This window comes from Nannobrachium achirus (genome assembly GCF_963921795.1).
Source record: "Nannobrachium achirus genome assembly, chromosome: 8".
Classification (NCBI taxonomy): domain Eukaryota; kingdom Metazoa; phylum Chordata; class Actinopteri; order Myctophiformes; family Myctophidae; genus Nannobrachium; species Nannobrachium achirus.
In genome coordinates this window covers 21357918-21371922 of record NC_137817.1, presented here as the reverse complement: position 1 = coordinate 21371922, position 14005 = coordinate 21357918, and the positions used below count along the sequence as shown (strand labels likewise).

Here is a 14005-nt window from a genome sequence, read left to right as displayed (position 1 = left end):
ACCCAAGTCTGTTAGGCGCTGTACAGACATTTGCGTGAAACATCTTCTCCGTATCGTGTGAGAATGGCCACTGGGGGCGCCGTACTAATGCATTGTCAATGGAAGGTTGTTTGGTGTTTTGTTGTTGCCGTGTCTCTTGGCCAAAAGACAGGCTGCGGTTGAGCTTGAGACATGGCAACGACAAAAAAACAAACAACCTTCCATTGACAATGCATTAGTACGGCGCCCCCAGTGGCCATTCTGAGACGATACGGAGAAGATGTTTCACGCATATGTGTGAGTCCAGCCTTAGAAAATAGCACACCATGCAGTGTTGGGGAAGTTACTTTGAAAGTGTAACTTGTACAGTTACAAGTAACTCACCATGGCAGTAACTTGATCAAGTTAAAGTTATACCCCTGGAGAAATGTAACTTATAAAGTTTCAAGTTACATAGAAAAAGTACCTTTAGTAACTTGAGTTACCTTTTTTCAGCGTTAAATTGAGAATGTACATTTGGTGTACATGAAACAAAATATAATATCCTACAAAAAAGTCACATGCCAGCAGAAATATGCCTCTCAACTGATTTTTATGTTTTATTTCAAAAAGGTTGACATTAGTAAACATCTGTGTTCCTAAAATAAAGTTAAAAAAGAAAATTATGATCTGTTGAGGACATTTGATCATCAATCTTGTTAAATTATAACTTTGCTTGTAACTTCTTGCAACTTGTAACTTGAGACAAAAATGACCCAAAAAGTATCTCAGTTACTTGACGAGTTACCAGCAAGTTACAGCAAATTGTAACTTAGTTACGTAACTCAGTTACATGTAACTTTAACTTCCCCAACACTGACACCATGTCCATTGGCATGCCACACTAGGGACAATGAACACATTCCCAAGGCCAGTGGCATTATAAATAATAATAATGATGAGCAGAATCAAAAAGTCACATTTATTGAGGTTTACAAAAATCTGTCATATAAATAAACAGATTTGATAAGATGTCGATTGTTGTCAATTTAATAGCAGTGACACAAAAAAAGGAAGACAAAAAAAATAGGTAGAACATCAGTTCTTTGGGGATAAAAAATAAAACATTGCCATATCAAGATTATAGAAGATTCTTGTAAGTTGTTCACAATAATGTTCTATACAGAACAAAGCCAGAGCAAGAGTTGTAGATGACCATATTCTAATGTGCATAAAGGGAGATAAAAGCTTCAGAGGAAAGAGCTGTATTGAAAGCCTATAGTCTAAACTGGACATTGTACTTGTAATTCTAGGCCGTAGGCACATCTAAACATTTATCAACAAAACACAAACAAAGGTATCTTGGATACTTCCTATGAAGGAAACCAACAGAACCAAATTACAATATAATAGATTCAAAGCATGCAGCACATAAAAATGTATGTGTAAATAGAAATAGCAGTCTACTTCAACAGTTTAAACTTGAGTCCTCTGCCAATGAAGCTAGTATTTCAATGTTTTTCTAATGTTTAACATTAGACATGATTAGCTCAAACTAACCAACGTATAAACATTGTTGTAATTGTGCTCCAGACATACATTCTGTAAAGTTTCATCCGCATCAAACCATTTAATAAGCAACCGGATTAATGGGAAACTTATTATCATCCTCATTCATAAAGAAATTAGATGAAACTTGGTTATAAGGTGATAAATACGTGTGTACAAAGAACTTGCCATATATGCTTCTTTATCTCTTGTTCAATGTAACTTCATGAGCAGCACATGTGCAAATGTATCAAAACAATTCTTGGAATGAAATTCAAAGACAAAGAATTTAAAAATTAATGCAAAACATTGTGTCGAAGCAGAGCGTATACTAAAACTGACAACAGGCACTGTATGCATTTTTACTAAACTGAAATCTGAATAAGTTATCTCAGAACACCATTCTCTCCTGTGCAAATCTTCTTCAAAGGAGGTGCTCCAGATCCATCCAGCTCTTCCTGTTGAATTAAATAGAAAACCAAATATTCAATGGGAGATTTAATGCAATTTGATATCAATGTCATGCAACAATATAGTTCTAACTAGAAAATTGTGCTTCTCAATGTGTATATCTCTGCCAGTCTGGGTTGCCTATAACCTGATCTGATAGGATGATATAATTAACCTGTGTGCTTGGGGCACTTCGTCTAGCAGTGCCCGATGACAAAAGGTCCTCCTTGATCAACGTAGGAGGCTCATCAGCTCCATCTGGTCCTGGATGGATGGGTTCTAAGGTCAGCATTAAACATGAAGTTAGACAGAACATAACATAGAGTTCATGTGAAAGTATAGGCCTATTAACATTACATTTCCACTGTTAAACTAGTATAATAACACAATATAAATGTATACATACATTATTAGTCAATAAAAACACCTTAAATATCTTAAAAATGTTCTTTGTCATTCTTTTCATATGGCAAAGGTCAAATGCCTGAGTGCAAGTTCAGATCAATTGGTCAACCCACTGGAGAACACACAGTTTTAGACAGAGGTTTCTTCATTTTAGAGCTAGAGCCACAAGGCAGGATTATTCAGGCTTTAATGTCTCTCAATAGAACAAAATGATACGTGAATAAATCTATACATTATATATACAAATATAAACATTGTACACATTAAGTTGATAAATATTCAAATTCTTGAATATAAAGGAATAAGTCAACGCTTTCCCAATATCATCCATTATATCTCTAACACTGCAGACTGATGCTTTCATTCATGAAACCATTTCGTTTTTTATCTCTCTCCCTCTCAATAAATACCCAAACCCTGCTGCACCATCTACTTGCCATCCACACTCTCTTGGCCCAACATGGGTGGTTGAGAGTCTTCACTGCGGAGGTTGGAGGTGTGTGGAGGGCTGACTTGCTGTGAGCTGGAGGTGCTGCTGCTATTGTCCATTTTAGGCTGGTAAACATCGGACAGGAAACTCTGGTTGCTGTTTTCATCTGTTATTAAAAGCAGAAGAGGCATGTTACATTTCCTCAGCATATACATGTGTCATTAGAGGTTGTCATTTCAAGCTTTGCCCAGAGACAATGATGAGCAGATATCATCAGCTTCAGGTGTTCTGCATAGATATGGTTGCTCCATAAACCCACAACCGTACTAAATTGTAGCTCTGTGTCCTGTACCTTTACTGGGTTTCACACCAAAGCAATATTATTACATTGTAAAATGTAGTAAACATGTATTGTTTCCAGAGTAGGAAAAGAGCATGTCCCTTCAAAAACCTTGCTCTATTTTTGTCTTTCCACATCATCCAACATGCAATGGTTCAGCTATTTTAATTAGTGGTGTAAACTCAGTAGAATTATATTTTTGTGACTGGTGTCATAAACATGATCACAGTACTCACCCTGGAAATCCAGTAAAGAGTTGGTGTTTTCTAAGACCACATCTTTCAATCCTCTAACTCCATCTCCACCGGCGGTTTTGGTTCTATATATCTGGTACACAGGAAAAGTGATTTTATAGACAAGAGTTAATAAAGGTGCTGTAAGTTGGTTCAAACAAAAGGTTTTTGTTAAACGCGCAATCTCTACATTCTGATATAGTGCCCCTCACTGTCTCACCCGCTCTTTATTAAACAGAATCAGGAAAGAATCCCAAAAAGATCACATATCAGCATGTGTTCCAGTTCCAATTTGATTCACTTCAAATGAAAAGTGTATCTATTTTTTTTTACCTAATTTTTATCCCACAATTTTGTAACCCATTTTTCACCCAGTGCCAATTGCCTAAACTATAATCCTGGGCGCTGCTCTCCCTCTGCCAACCTGGGGAGAGCCCCGAACTGAGCTCATGCTTCCTTCAATGCACGAGGAGTGAGCAGGCCGCTTCTTGTCACCTGACAGGAGGGAGCTTCCCTGGTTGGACGTAGCGTGCAGAAGGAACACGTTATTCCAACCAGTTCCTTTCCCCTCCATCAGGCTGGCCAGTGGGAGGCATTTTAGAGACCAGGATTACTGCATGTTTTTTGTGAGGGTACCTATACCCTAGGGGACACAGGGAGAACATGCAAACTCCACACAGAAAGGCCCTTTTGCAACCTTATAGCTGTGAGGCGACACACACACACACACACACACACACACACACACACACACACACACACACACACACACACACACACACACACACACACACACACACACACACATACAAACAAACAAACAAACACACACACACACACACACACACACACACACATATATATAATTTTTTTTACCAGCTCTGGAGAGATTGGGAGACCCTTGTTATTTAACAATCATTATAGTAATAGTAATGATTGCTATGGGAATATAGAGCTATTAAACAAACATTTTAACAAATAAAAAGATTACAGGGGTGCAAACATGTAGACATTATGATTTACAGGCTATGGCATAGGCCTACCTGCTTAGTTTCTGTTACTGGTACCCACTTGAATATGCGTAAGGATGTGTCCCCAACTGTCACCCACTTCTTCTCCCTGGGAATGACATTCATTTGTTAACCATTTAAAGATGTTAAAGAGGTTTAGCTTAAGTTTAATACTGAACACTGCATAGTCTAAATACAACAGTAGGCTATTCAGGTCTTTTATTCAAAAACGAGAAAACATATTTTCAAAAGACATTGCTTATGGGTTATGGCAGCAGATGCGGAACTGGAGAAACCGTTCCAAGACCCCCATGAAGAACACTGGAATACGACGTTAATTACTGTAGCATGCAGCATGAGATACTGTACTGTAGCCATTTTGACAGCTCATGGCGGAAAAAAATCAGTTAGTCCCGCCTCCTCTCTGAAGAGGGGGGAATCTATTGGTCAGTATTTCAGTCCATCATCAAACTTTTACGAGTGAAGTTTATTGAGCGTCGCTGCAGATGTTAGGCTACAATGTAACAAACACTTTACCCCCATATTTTCTCTTCACTGACCAACATACCATTTCCGCACTTTCTCAATAGCCGCCAAGACCTTTTTGATATCATCTTTGGCGCGACTTCGGGTCTCAGCGCGTCCTGATCGTCCAGACATCTTGCTGTTGTTATGATTCATCTACAGATGCATCTGAAAAGTTTAACACCAAGCCCACACTCCTCAGTTATAGTGGCAGTCTCGCGAGGTTTAATGATTTCCTCCTCGTCTCGAGTTTTATTTTTTCCCCCAATCCGCTCTTGAGTGGATTTGCATTGGGTCACTGCACCAATATGCAGTCATGACAGAAGGTAAGCCTACTACTGATTAGTGATTACAATCTACTAGCCCTCGTAAAATGATGTACCGCTACGTTTAAAAGTAGGCGGACTATCAGTGATGGAAAAAGTAGCCTACTCACATTTCAAGTAAAAGTATCAATACTGCAATCAATGTAGAAATAGCCGTCTCTGTTACAAGTAAATGTCTGGAATTCAAAATGGACTCGAGTTTAATGTATTGCTATGAAAATGTACTTAAAGTACCAAAAGTAAAAGTACTCTGCAGAATGCAGAATGCTCCAAGCTCACAAGGTGTGCTCTGAGCTTGTAGATCTGCCATTTTGTAATCACCATAATCATTTCAGCTTTGTAGTGGAGATAAGGTACAATTTTTTTCATCTGAGATGTAGTGGAGTAGGCCTAGAAGTAACAGTAAATACAATTGGAAATACTCCAGTATTAAGTAAAAGTACCTCAAAATTGCACTACAGTACTTAAGTAAATGTACTTAGTTACTTTACACCACTGCGAGCCTGTGTCAACAATATTAAGGAAATCAACTTACCACTTAGATTGTTTTAGTTAAATTAAATGTGACAATGTCCATTGTTGCTTATATTCGCATATATCTCAAGTAAAACATTTGTTGTTGGCATAGCATCATAGGCTATATTGAACTTTCTAAATATTAGTCAATGAGTGAGACTATTATAGAATTGGTACATCGCCTGACACAGGCTATATCTTTCACTGCAAACAATTATTGGTTTTAAGTTAGTTCCATAAATAATATTGTATGTTATAAATGAGTTATAAATACTCCCACTCCCACCACTCAGAATACCGTGGCACTGTCTGGCAATGAATGCATGGCTGCTTCCCCCTAGTGGCGAAAAAAGAGAAGAACTTCTGGGGACTCAGATTAATTAATGCATAATGTTTGACAGCTGGGGGCACCATCGAGTCATAAAAGAGATTGGAAAAAAGTGTTGGACACTGGACAGGACAGTGGACCATAGAGGTAGTGGGCTGTGGTCTTGAGTCGTGAAAAAGTTTGCTGTTGTTTACGTAGGCCTATGGGCATTGGGTTTGGATTTATGTTAATTATTTCCAAACAAAAAAGGAGAAATACAAACTGTGCGGTCTGGTGCGCTATTCATCTGCGTGCCGCTAGTAAAAAATAGGTTCACACGCTCGTCAAGACTTATTTGAGTAATCACTTAACTTCCGGTCGGTGGACTTCAACACAAGAGCAACGTTGACCACAGGTTTTTTGAAAGTATAAAATTGCCATTTTATGATTTTTTGGGGCTATAATTATTATTTTAATTTATTTATTTGTAAATAATAATAATGATAACGATAACAAAAAACATAAATGGCAAATTTTTCGTTTGTGCAGTGTTTTTTTGCAACTGTAAAGGAATGCTCATGTGTTTCTCCGAGCACAGCACAGTGAGCAGGTTGATTGACGGTGGCTGGTCATTTCATAAAATAAGCTAAGTTGCCCGAAATGAGTAACGTTTTGTCATCATCTCGAGACCCCTATATTTCAAAATAAAATTCTACCTAGGGTTATAAAAAGCTTTTCTGTTGAACCATATACTGTATATGCAGGGTACTTTTCGGATAATTAACAACGATGAGTAAAGTATGCTGAAGTAAAAACAACATTGTTTTTAATTACATTAACAAACAGTGGTGGCATTTACTTTAGTAGTAGCCTACTGTACTTAAAGCAGTAGTTCATCCCCAAAATGACTTTTTTTCTATTGATTACTCATGCCATGGAGACTTGAGTTCAATAATATTGTTTTGGTTTTTGTCGCATTACTAAGACAATAATTTGATTACAATAAATGTACCCCCAATTGATTCCGGATTGGGACCCAAATGCATTAGGGTCCCTATCCGGAATCAATGGGGGTGAATTTACTAGGCCTATAATAAATGTTTTGTATTAGGAATGAGTACTTTTACTTTACTGTAGTATTTCCACTACTTCACTACATCTCAGAGGCAAATATTGTACTTTTACGCCACAACAATTATCTGAAAACGTGTTAGTTACTTTGCAGATATAAATTATAATATTATAAAACATACGTAAATTAATCACTTTAATTGGCTAGTAGCGCTAGCCTACCTAGGCTATTTGAAAATAGACAATCTACAATCTGTATTTTCAAACAATTTGTACTTTTACTTTTGGTACTTTAAACATGTTGATACCAATAGGCTACTTTCATACTTTTACTCAAGTGCATTTCAATTAAAGACTTTTATTTGCAGCAGAGTATTTCTACATTGCAGTATTTTAAGTAAAAAACACATTTTCCACTACTACCACTAGCCATAAATCATAACTCTTGTAGTTGTCTACAAGAGTTATGATTTATGGCTACTTTTCCACCACTGTTTACAAAAATGATGTGTAGGAGAAAAACATTTTTTCTTGTATTGTGAAAACATTGTACCGGAAGTGGTTGAGGTAATGTGTAACTTTACGATACACACACACACAGTGATCATGTGTGGATTCTGGATTGGAATGGATCATCATGGGTCTGTAGCTTCATGCGGCTGACGCTGTCTGGGGCGTTGGGCTGACTGGCTGACCACCCAAATGATCGCGTTACAATAACCCAAGTACAGCATGGACCGTTATAGTTAACCTACCGTCTATTTTTGCAGTGCGTTTGTGAAGAGTGTTTTTTCTTTATCTTGCTCATTTGAGATTTGAATCCGACAACAATGGACCGAGTGAAGAGCTCCATGCAGCAAGTACCGAACGCTATCCCCAAAGTGATCCGACGAACCGCCGGTGGTGCCAACAGTCTGGAACTCGAGAAGGAGAACTTTGAACGAGGCCAGGTACAGTACGAAAAAGCAATCGTATGTTACATTTATATATTATAAACAGAAAAGATGGAAAAATGCCATTTATTGTTGGGCATGGGACGGGTGCACACTGCACAGCCGCGGGTTGGTGGACAGTGTGTCCACTGTCCAGTGGAAGACCGTCAGGATCTTTACTGTCATGGTCATGTTCATGTTCCACACCAAGGGCTGTGTATTATAATTACATTCGGAGCCAATGAAGTATGATGAACCTATATGTTTTACGGTCTATGGTATGAATGAATCGCATTCGCAACAGTGTTCATACTATAGTGTACTACACTGAGATCACATTTAATATGATGTTGTGTATGGGATTTAGCTTGTATGGAGTTATTTTGCAATGCATTCAAGTTGATCATAAAGATACTATAGCCTACCAGCATTCATACAGTTGTACCACCTAGTTCCAGTCAGTGACCGATGTACATTTGGCGCTGTGACAAACAGATATCAGTATGGCCACTATAAAAACAAAAGCTGTTGAAATGTAGGTCAGTGTCCCTTTGAATGTTTTCTTCTTCTTGCTGGATGGCAATATCTATAAGTTACCATTAATTGGCCGCTGTAGGAAGGCTTTTAGTGATTACTGTAGGGCTGGCCTACACTCAAAACATTACAATTATGTAGTGACCCTGAGTGGTGGTAGATAAGATGACGAAAGTGCTATGAGACAAACTAGATTAACCTGCAGAGAAAAGAGACATCATCAGATATTAAATGCCTTTTTTTTGTCCATTTATGTTTCGATGGTGCTGACTAATGAATAGCATATAAGTTAAAGAGCTATATGTGACTTAATAATGATGAAGTCAGGAAAACAACACTCCCACTGAGCATGTGCAGGCTGCTATAAGCTGTGGAGAGACTACCGCTTCCTTCCGCCAGCCTGTCTGGTGGTCTCCCCTCCCAAACCGTGGGGTGGGGGTAAGTAGGTCAGATGAATCAGGCCTCTTTAAATTGTCCTACTACTGCTGGTGGAACTGTTTTCAACATGTCAGTGAACAGCTGAAACTCAGCATTTATAGTTATCATCATCAGTCAATACAATCTACAGTGCACTGTGTGAAGAGTTTCTGTGTCTAACTTAGTTGGTGTAATTCTTCAAGCCCCCCCAACCTAACCCAGACAGTAGCAGGATGGTATTAGAGGCTCTGAGAGACACATGCGTGGCTTTCTGTGTCACAAGCCAAGCCTGGTCACTAGGTCACTGTCAGGCTGCACTGAGGTACAATTCTCCGAAAGCATACTGAGGCAACAGGGTTATCAATAACACAAACAACAAGTTCATGTATGCATGTACCGTAAATAGCTTCTTCTCATGCTGTGGTATTGCATGCAGCTACGGTGTGGTATGGTTATTGTAGCAAAGAGAATCGGGTTTCATTGGAGTAGTATTATGTATGGGAGTAGTCCCATACATATTACTAATAATGTGATTTATTGAGTGAAGAAGAGCTTTGTATTTGGCAATCCAAGTTAATCAGCTCATCTGCTGCCATGAAGAGAAGTAATTGTAACAAATCCAAGAATATTGTCATTTAGATATCAGTGTTCAAACATGACTTTGGCCTAACCAAAGCATGACACAATTAGTTGTTTTTATGTCAGTTTAAATGTAATAAGTTTGCTATAGCCTAATATCGGTAAACTAATGTAAGTATGTCAGGAACACAATATTTATATTTATTTTACTGAGTTTACAAATGTATAACTCAAGTCAATATGATTTTATTCTATTGTCTTTTTGTGTGTGATCTTTGACTAGGGTCTCTTGAAATCTCCTGCGAGTAGTGTAGTAAATCATTGAATCTGCTTTACATTGATCAGCTAGAATCTATATAATCACAGACACAGACACATATATGTTGTGTTCTAAAGCTGCCAAATCAGACAGTTTGCCACTTTGGTTAGACTTTCCATCAACTCCAGTGTATCACTATCGAGCTAGCCAGCTGTTTTAAACTTTTGAAGACTGCCTGTCTGAATTCAGTTGGGTAAACAGCCAGGGTGTGTTCAAAATCTTCTCTGTCATATTGTCCGCACCAAGTTATAAAAAGAACCATGCAGGGCAGCCAGATAACACACAGCCAGTACTTGCTTTTAATGACATGTTTTATCTCATAATAGCAGCTCCCTCTTTAATTTAGACTTGAGGGTATTTAATTCCTGGCATCCTTGTTTTTCACTGCGATTCTGCCGCAAGGTATGTTATTTTTGCTTTAGTTGAAGCCTATATACCAGAATGCATCCAACATTTCACGTAGGTTTATGGCAGTAAAGCTTGGGAAATATGCCTACATTTTACATCCAGGCCACAAAATGTAGGAATGTTGCTTGCCGTTTCCTAGATTGCAGGACAGTGGGGTTGAGGTATTTTCCGTTTCTTTTCAAATGAAAGCTTGTGTGGGTAGTAATCTTTGAAATGATATCAACCATAATGAATGCCTGTGAATGGACTCGTCAGCACCCTCTCATATCCTCTGGGATAACAGGGATACTAGCTCTCTGACAGGGATGATTTTGTGGAATATGGAGTGACACCACAGTTACATAATTAGGCCTAACATCTTAAAATTAGACTTCTTGCCAGCTTCCTCTTTTCTGTTTACTTACTTTATACAGTACTACACTGTGTCTGTGTGTGTGTGTGTGTGTGTGTACAGTATCTGTATGTATGAACATGTGGATGTGTGTCTGTGTGTTTTGGTAATTGTACACTTTGTGTCTATCTGTATGAGTGTGTGTATGGGTGCTTACGTGGATCTATGGACCTGTATTAATCGATGCTCCCCCTGCCTGTGCCCCCTTTAGTACTGTGTGGTGCCCTGGCAGCTGTGGAATTTAGGGGAGGAGCGTGGCCGTAGCCCTCGGGCACAAGCAGGACGCAGTAGGGCGGACTCAGACAAGCACTTTGAATCTATATCTCACTCCCTCTCACTCTCTCTGTCCCTCTTTGGGTCCGCCTTTCCGTTTCTCTCTCTGTTGAACTTACTCTGTACCCCAGACATTTTTTGCCTTTTTACCCTAACCTTAACCCTAAAGGCCTGTACTGTCCACACTTTCACTGAAACTGAACTTTTCGTCGAAAAGGTCCGGTTCGACTACAAAATGACGTCACTCGCGACATCTGAAAAGTATTTCACCGAATTAGAGTTCGGTGAAATCTTCGGAGTTCGGAAGTTCGGAAATCTGCACGTCGGAAAGTTGCAACTCTACAAAGAAAAGTTCAGTTTTCGGATGGACACGCCTTAAACCAATTTTGTATTAACAAATTTGTGTATTAAACATTTAGCTAAGTTTATGCTCCATTGCTCAACAGTGTTGCATGTTAAGAACTGATTTTCAAACTAACAACGCATCATCATATCGCTTGAAAATCAATTCCTGTTTGCAAGTGACACCATCTTACTATAGAGTAAAATTAGGCTTACTTTATCCTACTGTACCTGAGGCCGTGCCTTTCAAGCATACACTATGCACAGCACACATACACAAGCATGAGACTGGGGTCATTAAAAGCACTGAGGCAGCACAAACTGTAGGCGGAGGTTTGTGGCCTCATTGCACTGAGCGACCGGCTGTTGATTAACTCATTAACTGCCAAAAACGTGAATCCCTTAAAAATCCCGTTGTCCCACCCTGCCACGCCCGTGAATCCCGTGAATAAAAAAAATAAAAAAATAAAAAAAGTTTTTTTTTTTTTTTTTTTTTTTTTAATTTTTTTGGACCCCAAAAACGTTAGTAGGCATGATAGCGATCGCGAAATTGCTTGTTTAACCCCCATACAACCCCCATACAACTCAGGTAGCAGACCTCCAAGCTCACAACAGTGTAAAACATAATGGCTGCTATCTCATGAATGCCTGAACGGATTTCCATTCGGATTTTTTTGTTTGAAAGCTGTGAGCAATGTGGACACACGTGGTGCATTATCTAGGCATGGGTGTGCATGATCCGTGCACTATGAATTACATGGAAGTCTATGGAGACGAATGGCAGTTAAAGAGTACGAAGGTATTGTTAAATGGCAGCATATGAGTTAATAGCCCTGGACATGAGTGACAGGGCACTGAGTTAAACAAAGTGGACCGATGAGGTATACAAGCATTAAGAATGGATTTAATACAGACTAGAGCTGATTCAAATTGTTGTTAACAGCTTTTGTACAATATTGAATGGGATACTAGAGGAAAGCAAAATAGACGTTTTTATTGTTTCACATGCAACAAAGCTTCAAACCTATGCTCAGTGCTCACAGCTACTCATTATATTAAATGCATTAAATGAGATCAGTTGTTCATAAAGTAAATTGTACTGGAGGGCTGTCCCTACTCCCTTCATAACTTAGTCATGGATTAACCAGTCGCTTTGGTCTAGTCAACCAAGACTTTGTTAGTTCATTAGCCGTTTGTTATGCTTTTTCCATGCTGAATAAATTACTTCTTGAGAAATTAACACATCTCAAGTCTAGATAATAACCCTTTAATTTTGTCAGTCTATAGGTCAATAGCCAGGAGCCACCGTAAAATCAACATTAGAATGACTATTATCCTGTGAGTATGTTGGCTAAGAATTCCTTTAGTCGAGAATGAATATTAGCCCACGGCTGTTTATAAAGTATACAACACTGACCATGCCAAATAACATGGGCCATTATTGATTTGTATGATGTGTCAAAATGTCAATGAAATTAAAGTGAATTATTACAAACAATGGGGGAAAGCACTTCCATTGTAAACTACCTGGTCCAAACTGCACTCTGTACAGCTGCTGCAGTGCATTGTAACTTCGGTCATATTCAGTGAGGACTTTTAAAGCATGAATTCACATTTTTAATTTTTTTCTTGGAATATATTCTATTCAGACTCTATATATGAGTTGGAACCATGAGGTAAAATGGTGCTAAAATTTGAACAATACTGAGAAGATTACGATTGACTGTGGTTGTGGTTCGTGGTTCTCTAATTTTCTCTAATTTTCTCTGTATTGTTCCAATTTTAGCCCAAAGACAGCGCCCCGTTGCCAACAAAGGCATTTTGGTATTGCTTCTGAAATGGCTTGGAATTAGAGTGAAATGTCAATATCTGAGTGGTTGTTTAGGCTAAAAAAGCTGTATAAAAATGTATTATGGTCCAATATTTATATAAAATATATATTTTTAAAGCATGTTAAATACCCTTTAAATAAGAGGATGGTTGGAGTCTGGCTAATTGTTTGAGTTGGTCAAGCATTAGTCATGTTTGGTTCTTTGACTCCCCCTGATAGGACCAGGCATCAAGCATCCACTGTGAGCATTGAAAATGTTTTCATTACCAGCCACAAAGCTAAAGTGGGATACGAGGGGAGGGTTAGCTTATCTGTCCGTCTGACAGTCTGTCACTCACTCTGTCAATCTCAAAGAAGGAACAGGTGTTCTTAATTTTGTTCACTCACTGGGAGTCAAAAGTAGAACTTGGAACATGTGTCAAATACATGGGCAGACACACTAGGACAGTGACCAGAGGGAGAGAGTGTGTGAACAGATAGGACTGAGTAGGGCCACTGTATGTGAGAAATGGCTGTGCCTCTGCCTCATTTACGGGCCCACGCTGTACCAGGATGTGAGCAGACACTGTGGAAAAGAGCAGGCATTGTCTTGAGACTGTCTGTTTGGTTTTGAGTAGTCTGATGGCCCGGGGTATAATATCCAACCCCAGGGGACCATGGTATAATGAGCTACATGCTGATTATTGTCACTGGCTTGGTCTCCATTTATAGTGAGTGCTTTGTTCTTTTGTATAGCAGTGTTTGGTTTAATGTTTTCATCTATGGTTGGTAATCTACACATGATAGATATCTTTATTGTCCCACGAGGGAAAATCAGTCACCCAGAGGCAGCAGTTAAGGTTACAATTTACAGGTAGTAC

General features: G+C 38.8%; 2 protein-coding genes across 3 annotated transcripts in view; one reads left to right on the top strand and one right to left on the bottom strand.

The window, feature by feature from the left end:
- Positions 1–921: 921 nt before the first annotated feature.
- On the bottom strand, positions 922–5081 carry bcl7bb (BAF chromatin remodeling complex subunit BCL7B b). The gene is made up of 6 exons (XM_080731449.1): positions 4943–5081; positions 4408–4483; positions 3368–3458; positions 2799–2957; positions 2132–2235; positions 922–1964 (listed from the first exon to the last, which is right to left on the bottom strand). Exons 1-6 carry the CDS (start codon positions 5053–5055, stop codon positions 1893–1895), a joined length of 615 nt encoding a protein of 204 aa, XP_080587575.1. The 5' UTR covers positions 5056–5081; the 3' UTR covers positions 922–1892.
- A 2689-nt stretch (positions 5082–7770) lies between these two features.
- The window catches only part of hip1 (huntingtin interacting protein 1), a 59429-nt gene continuing 53194 nt past the window's right edge, over positions 7771–14005 (top strand). For both annotated transcript variants that reach the window (XM_080732377.1, XM_080732376.1), the window contains exon 1: positions 7771–8069. In XM_080732377.1, coding sequence (XP_080588503.1) covers positions 7950–8069 — 120 coding nt within the window. In that variant the 5' untranslated portion in view covers positions 7771–7949. The remainder of the gene's footprint in view (positions 8070–14005) is intronic.